This window comes from Vombatus ursinus, unplaced genomic scaffold (assembly GCF_900497805.2).
Source record: "Vombatus ursinus unplaced genomic scaffold, bare-nosed wombat genome assembly UNPS02015414.1, whole genome shotgun sequence".
NCBI classification, from domain to species: Eukaryota; Metazoa; Chordata; class Mammalia; order Diprotodontia; family Vombatidae; genus Vombatus; species Vombatus ursinus.
Window position 1 is genome coordinate 1186649 of NW_020955192.1, and position 8703 is coordinate 1195351.

Consider the following 8703-nt stretch of genomic DNA (forward strand, 5'->3'; position numbering starts at 1 on the left):
CATTTACCTCTCTATTTTAAAAATCGTTCCTTGTACTCCTTTTTATGCCAGATAATTTTCCCTATTCTATTCCCTTCCCCTTTCTCCCAGTGCATCTGTATTTCTCATCCTTCCATTTTTGTTTTGAGATAATCCCAATATAATAGACTCACATTCATGCTCTCTAAGAAGACTCCAACTAGCTGCCCAAATAATGATAAAGCTCTTAATGGTTAGATGTATCATTTTCCCACATAGGATTATAAACAGTTTAAACTTACTAAGTCCCTTATGATTTCTTATTCATATTTACCTTTAATGTTTCTCATGAGTATTGTGTTTGAGTGGCAAATTATCTATTTAGCTCTGCCTCTACTCCTTTCTATTAGTAGCAGCTAAATCTTGTGTGATCCTGACTGTGGCTCCACAGTATTGGAGTTACTTCTTTCAAGCTATTTGCAATATTTTTCCTTGACCAGAGATTGCTGGAATTTGACTATAAGATTCCTGGAAGTTGTTTTTTTTTTTTTATTCTTTCAGTATGTGATTAGTAGGAACTTTCTATTTCTACTTTGCCCTCTTGTTCTAGACTATCTGGGCAGCTTTCCTTTATAATTTCTTGAAATTATGTCTAGACTCTTTTTTTATTATGGCTTTCAGGTAGTCCAATAATTTGCAAATCATTTCTCCTCAATCTATGTTCCATGTCAATTGTTTTTCCTATGAGATATTTCACATTTTGTTATTATTTTTTATTCTTTTGACTTACTTTTATTATTTCTTGATGTCTCATGGAAACTTTAGCTTCCATTTGATCAATTTTAATTTTTAAGGAGTTATTTTCTTCAATGATGATCTGTACCTATTTTACCATTTGGCCAATTCTGATTTTTAAATAGCTGTTTTCCTCAGTATATTTGTGCCTCTTTTACAAGCTTCTAATTCTCTTTTCACCATTTGCATGCATTGCTTTCATTTCTTTTCCCAATTTTTCCCTATCACTTTGATTTTTAAAATCAATTTAAAATTTTTTAATTTCTTTCTTTAGCTCTTCGAGGAATTCTTGGTGGATTTGTGTTCAATCTGTATTTTTTCATTAAGGCTTCACTTGTAGATATTTTTCCTATCACCATAGTAGCTTTTTGTGGTCAAGTTTTTTTTTTGTCATTTGCTCATTTTTTCAGCCTATTTCTTGACTTTGGACTTTATGTTAGAGTTAAGATCCACTCATTTGTGGGGGTGATGTCTAGTCTGAGTTTCTGTCTTTAACGAGCTTTTCCTGCCTTCAAAGTTCAATGGACACCTGCAAATATTTGGTGCCTCGAAAGTGATGTGAACCCTGGAGAAATATAATCATTGCCATTCTGGTCTGTGCTCTGGTCCTTACACAGAACCCCTGTTCCCTCAAGACCATAATTGCTCCTCTCTGTCCTGGAATTACAATCCACAACTAGGTAATGGGTGACAGAGCTTCCAAATAGTGCCTCATCATGTGATCAGTGCTAGTACAAGGGTCCCTTGGAATCTTTTCCTAACCAGGTGTTTAGTTCCTTTGCCATCCCAGGGTGCTGGACACTCCTGGTTCCATCACCAATCATGCTGCCACTTCCTCTAAGGTCCATTGTTGGGGCCACTTATGCTGCATCACACTCCTAGCCAGCCCTTTCACCAGTGTCTAGTGTCTTCTTGTTCTGTTTTCCTAAGGTGCCTTGGAATGGAAAATAACTTACTGTGACTTTTTCTTGGTTTTCCTTCTCAGAATTCAGTCTGACATAATTTTTAAGGTGTATAGATGGTTGTGTTGGGACAGCTTGACAAAAATGTTCACTTCACTCCACCACTTTGAAAACTTTTTTAAATGTAAGCTCCTTTACAGCAAAAACTGTCTTAATTTTTTATTTTTTTAAAAATCTCAGAATTGGTATTTTTTTAGGACTTTCTAGAAATGATTTTTCATTTATTCTTCCCTGTTGATAGACATACACTTCAGTCTAATTCTCTTCTATCTATGCACCTCAGTTCAAAAATACAATTGGATATGATTCATACAGGGTTCACAAGTCACTTTTGATTGGTTGACACTCTTGAGTCTTCCCCCAGTCATTGCAATCCTCAAAAAATGGCGTTTTTTTCCTTTTTGCCCCTAATATTTTCCTTCCATATGCCTCCCAGATTCCCTGGGAGTTCCTTTAGCTGATGGGGTGATGGGTTCTCAGATCTCAAAGTTTATTGGAAGGAGGTGTTATTTGTGTGAGAGCATGTGTGTGTGAGAGAAAAACAGAGAGACAGAGACAGAGAGAGAGAGAGAGAATTTTCCATAGTCAAATCCCTATTCCCTTTATCCCAGTTAATGGGACTCTCAATAAAGAAGACTTCTAGTGGATTCCAAAGCTTACTGTCAACTTTCTTGGAATCTTGGTCATCAATGACTTTTTTCCTAAGGGAGCAGACTAGATAAAATTCCATTAATTTATAACTCTGGCTCATTTCCAACTAATCAAAAATAATGAGAAATACAAAGATCTTAATAGACTAGAATCATTCAACAGCCAGGACATTAAAAAACTTGCTTTTTCATTTTATTACTTGTATAAAGATGACAAGATTTCCCAAGGTAAAGTGTATCTATGCATGATATAGTTACTATGGATGATGGTCAAAGACTGATCAGTTCAAGAGGGTGACCAGGATGGGTATAGCACCATATCCTTTTAGAAGTTTGTGAAGGTTTTGGAGAAGGTAGGTGTAAAGCAAATGATGAGAATTCACCTTCTACACTAAGTGACTGAGACTAAATTGCTTATTATTTTCTGGTACTTAAGAAAGGAAATTTCAGTTTTTCTCCCTTCTATCATTAGACCTCTTTCTTTCCCAAAGCACTGCTGCTGTAGTATGACAAACCCCAAATATTGTCAGCATAAAACTGTCTTTCATGTTAGAAGCAAAGTACTAAAAATTGTACACCTAGTATCTCCAGTTCATTTTATTATTTTTACTTGAACACTGGAATTTTATTTTTAATTTTTACCTTTACATTTTTTGGATGTGTTTCCTTTGTAACATTACAGTTACAGGTTATGAATTCATGACAGTTATCTGGTAACCAAGTAAAACTACTAAGCAAAATAAGTAATATAGTGACATTATCTGAAAGTGAGCGTATCATATCATATCTGTAGCATCCTCACGTCTATATGTTTAAATGAATGTAAATCTATTTTCTTCTCCCCACTCCATTGGAAAAGAATTATTTTAACAAATATTCATAAGAAGAAAAACTAATTCCCCCAATAACCCTATACCAGAATATATGTCTCATTCCATGTCCTAAATCTATCACCTCACTGTAATGACTAGTATATTTAATCATCAGTCCTCTGGAATCATGAATTGTCATTTTATTCATGATAGTTGTTACGACTTTCAAAGCTGTTTGTTTTAACATTGTTCTATAAACCGTTCTCCTAGATCTGCTCATTTCCCACTTCATCAATTTATAAAAGTTTTCTAACTTGTTTGTTTTTATATTTATAGCATAAATTTGTCCAACTCTGCTCACTTCACTCTGCATCAGTTCATATGTCTTTCCATGTCTTTTTTAATCATTTATTTCCTATATCTTAGAGTAATAATATTCTACCACATTCATATACTACAATTTATTCAATCGTTATCTAATTGTTTAATATTCTCTTAGTTTCCAGGGATTTTTTGCAAACACAGAAAGAGCTGTTATAAATATTTTTAACATAACAGACCTTTTCTTCTTTATTTGATCTCTTTTTGGGGAATAGGCCTAGCAGTGATACAAATGGTTCAAAGGGCACATACTGTTTAGTAACTTTTTTTAATAACTTTAGTAACTTTTTTGTGTTTAATTTGAAATTGCTTTCCAAAACTGTTGCGCATATTCACAGATCCACCATGACTGCATCAATATACCTGTCTTCAATTCTTTGCAATAGCTTTCTAATGATGGAACCAAAAGATCTTCCAGGTAAAATATCCATATAAATTCCTCCAATGATATACCCACAAATCAGTATTGAACAAATAGCTAAGTTATGTATATTTGTTTATGGAAAGAGAAGGAAATTCAGGATTGCATCATTGTTATCAGAAATTAGATAAGGGTTATTCCTAAAGATAAATGCAAATTATGAAAGGAAAAAGTGAAACCTGTGAAATACATCACTGAAAGATTTAAAAGTTTAGCTCTTACAGAATACCTCACACCTGGTGGCTAGAATCATACATGAGAGGCCCACTACTTTTCATGGATTGAAAAATGACAAATCGCTATCCTACAAATAAACATCTCTCACTATTAAGGAGAATGTAACCAATAAACTGTACCAGAACTGAACAGTCACAACTGCCCAGATATGGTTTTGAGCCAAAAAAAAATTTGATGTTGCTCTATTAAATACATATAATCTCCAAGTTACATGGAACAAAAGTCTTAAAAATATAAATGCTTAACAGAGAAAATCAGAAAAGTATGAGAACAGAAAGAGTCATATAGCATCCTGGTTGTTCTGCCTGCTATTAGAGTTGTACTGGAGATACTTTTAACAGCTGATGCAGAGAATGGGATTACATCCTTTGACTTAACTACAAAAAGCAATCATTTTAGCTACCTGAACTTGAGTATGTAGAACATTCTATACAAAAATATAGTGGGACAATGACTTTGTCTCAATACTATTTTTGTTTGATCCCCATTGGAAAAGATAGAAGGAAAATTAATACATAAATAGATGAATAATAACTGGCATTTATATAGTTTTAAAGTTTGTCAAATATTTTTCTTATGTTTTATCAGTTGATCTCTTTATAACCTTTTGAAGTAGTATTATTATTCCTATTTTTTATAAAACTCAGGCTGTGAAAAGTTAAATTTGTCAATGTCAATTAGTTACTAAATATGTGAGTTAGGATTTGAGATGAGATCTCAGCACTCTTTCTACTATACCATGTTCCTTTTCAACAACAAAAACCTTGAAGTCTAAAGTGCTTTTCAAATAATATTCAACTCTTCAAATGTAGACTCTTTTTCTTACTACCTATGTCACCCTGGCAAGTACTTAACCTCTCTGTAATATGACGGTGTTGGACCAGATGGAATCTAAGGTCCTTTCCAGTTCTAAAACTATGGTCCCATGCAAAATTTTTGTTCTTGAACGACTACAATAAAAAATCTTTTGAGCATTCATCTCCAAAATATTTGTTACTTAATTACAAATACTAGCATGTTTGATCATTTTAATCAGGATGAATTCTCAGTTTCACACTCCTATGTACTATTTTCTCTTCAGCTTATCTGTCATAGATCTCTGCTACTCCTCTGTCCTTACTCCCAAAATGTTGATGAATTTTGTCCTAATAAAAAACATCATCTCTTATTCGGGATGTATTACTCAGCTCTATTTCTACTGTTTTTTTTTGTTATTTCAGAAAACTATGTGTTAACAATAATGGCTTATGATCATTATGTTGCCATCTGTAATCCATTGCTGTATACTGTTACCATGTTACCATGATTACTACTATCATACCTGTTTGACTAGGCTCTCTCACAGAGACTACAGATATTGTTACCATATCTTTAAGGGCCAAATGAAATGTTGCAGAAAGGGCAATTTAACTGGAAATTTGGAGTTTCAGTCACAAGTGACTACAGGGCTTCCTCCTAATGGAGGAAAAATTTGTGGGTTTAACTTTGATCTATGAAGATCTATTAAGAATTTATGGATAATTCACAGAGAAATAAGGTTCTTCTTAGAGCTATTTTAACTCTTCTTTTTTAAAAAAAATATAAAGAGCCTTCTTTATGAAGAAGGCTAGAGGTAGTAAACACTTAAACCATATTCTGAAGAAACTGTTACCTGTGATAGCTGAAGAAAGGACTGAGAAAAAAATAAAATAATTTATTTCCTAGGAAATTGAATTTTACTCTATCTCATTTATTGGACAGATGAAAGAATTCAAATAAGCTTTTTGTGCTCAGGATAAGTTCCCAGAGATTAAAGAAATCATTTAATAAGGCAGTTTCAATGAAAAACATTTCTTCATAAATGAAAGAAAAGAAATGGTCTAGGTATATGTATAATTATATTTTCATACACAACATACATACAAAAGGAATACAAAATGCTTTTGGAGGAAAGGTACAAATGCCTAGGGAAATTAGGAATGGATTCGTGAAAAAAGTGGCACTCAAAATGAGTTGAAGAAAATCAGAGATTGTAAGAGTTTTGTGTGAGAATGGAGCATATTCTATGTATCAAATGGCCAGTGCAAATCAAGATAAAGATGGAATGCCATGCAAGAGGGACAAATAGGACATTAGGGCTAATTCAGAGTGTGAGGAGAAGAGTAACATGGAGGTGAATTGGAAAAGAAGGAAGGGGTCACAGTGTAAAGCGTTTTAAATACCAAACATACTTTCATGACTTGGTCTCTTCCACCCTTCCAATCAGTTTCAGATAATAAATATAAAATTGTTGAATCACCACTCACGTTCGACTCTCTGTGACTGCATTTGGGTTTTCTTGGCTAAGATACTGGAAAGGTTTGCCATTTCCTTCTCCAGGTCATACTAAAGATGATGAAACTGAGGCAAACAAGGTTAAGTGACTTTCCCAGGGTCACATAGCTAGTAAGTGTCTGAAGCGAGATTTGAACTCAGGTTCTTCTATCTCCAGGACCAGCACTCTATCCACTGGGCCACCTAACTGCCCTATAAATGTCACAGGACATAGCACCAAAAAAATGCCTTTTGCATTATGAGGGTTCAATTAATCTGATAATGGGAAAAGGAAACTTCCCCCAGGAAAGGTTTATAAGTCAAATCAACTTGCTCAAATCTCTCTCATATTGTAACTGTTACAATAATGTTTCCTACTACCAAATATTTCAGAAACTGAAAATGTTTTCTTCAAGGGCTATAAGGTTAGTTATGCTTGACTTGTCTGAGGCAGGGTAGAATGGGGTTGTATTACGTCTACACCATTTGGACATTTTATTACTATTATGTCTGCAACCTACTTCCATGTACTGCCTTCCTGAATTACTGATCAGTAACAATGGGCAGTGAATGAAAGGTCTAACACAATTATGATGTAATTTATTGAATGATTCCTGGGGTATCTGCATTTTCACAAAGGGTCATAGAGCAAAGATTTATAGGTATAAAGGATCTTAGAAGCTACATAGTCCAAACACCTCCAAATTTACAAATGAAAAATTTGAAGCCCACAAAGGTTAAAGAACTTGCCCAAAGTCACAGAGAAAGGACATCCAGGATTTATACCCTGATCCTCTTACTCTAATGCCAGCACTTTCCACTGCCTCTTTAAAGCAAAAGAAGTAAGTCATGCAGGTAGAATGTTGTGTGATAGAGAATGCGGAGAAAAGAATTTGGGTAAAGATTCCTTCTTGAGATAATTTTAATTAACCAAGGAAAGAAAATAATTCAATTCACATTATGAAAATTCTGCTCCTGTTTCGGAAAATATTCTTTCTTTTAAGGTTTTCCTCAAGGCAGCCTTAACATCTTTATTCCTCAGACTATAAATGATGGGATTTAACATGGGTACTACATTTGTGTAAAAGACTGAAGAAACTTTGCCCTGGTCCTCCGACCTTGATGAAGATGGTTTGAAATACATGAATGAAGCTGAACCAAGGAAAGAGTGATCACAATTATGTGGGAGCTACAGGTACTGAATGCTTTGGACCTGCCTTCAGTGGAGCTGATGTTCAAGATGCTGGACAGGATGAGAGCATAAGAGATGAAGATGGCGACACTAGGCACTATGATGTTAATGCCCACAACAATGAAAACCACCAACTCATTGACATAGGTGCTAGAGCAAGAGAGCTGGAGGAGGGTGAGTATGTCACACATGTAATGGTTTATGATGTTGGCATCACAGAAGGACAGTCTCAGCATGCATCCAGTGTGGGCCATTGCACCAGCAAACCCTATTACATATGCCCCACCCAATAGCCATGAACAGAACTGATTGGACATGGTAACAGTATACAGCAATGCATTACAGATGGCAACATAATGATCATAAGCCATTATTGTCAACACATAGTTTTCTGAAATAACAGAAAAACAGTAGAAATAGAGCTGAGTAAATACATCCCAAATAAGAGATGATGTTTTTTATTAGGACAAAATTCATCAACATTTTGGGAGTAAGGACAGAGGAGTAGCAGAGATCTATGACAGATAAGTTGAAGAGAAAATAGTACATAGGAGTGTGAAGCTGAGAATTCATCCTGATTAAAATGATCAATCCCAGGTTTCCCACTATAGTGATCACATAGGTGCCCACAAACAAGAGGAATAGGGGTAGTTGGAGCTCTGGTTGATCTGTTAAGCCTGCAAGGATGAACTCAGTCACTGAAGAAGCATTTTCCAAAACCATCCTCTTCTTGAGGGATCTGTGAGGAGAGGGGAAAGGTCATGCTAGAAGCAAAATAAGTTCAACAAACCCTCTTCCCCAGTTATGAAAAAGGAGCAATTCTGGAAGTGTCTGGAAACCATCATCACCATACCATGTAGATTTTGTGCTTACCATGCCCAAGATATCCAGGGATTTTGATTGGGCTGAGTAACTGTCTCCATGAGCTGGATGACTGTAGAAAACTGTGCCAGCCGCGCCGTGCACTCTCCTCCTATAAGGAGCAGGCTGCCAAGGTCATACT

At 35.1% G+C, this 8703-nt stretch overlaps 1 protein-coding gene across 1 annotated transcript; it reads right to left on the minus strand.

Moving 5' to 3' along the window:
• Positions 1 to 7466: 7466 nt before the first annotated feature.
• Positions 7467 to 8423, minus strand: LOC114032328 (olfactory receptor 145-like). Its single transcript, XM_027847575.1, is given in 3 exon segments — positions 7467 to 7678; positions 7681 to 8128; positions 8130 to 8423. Coding segments are annotated over 3 exon segments (954 nt in total).
• Positions 8424 to 8703: the final 280 nt, after the last annotated feature.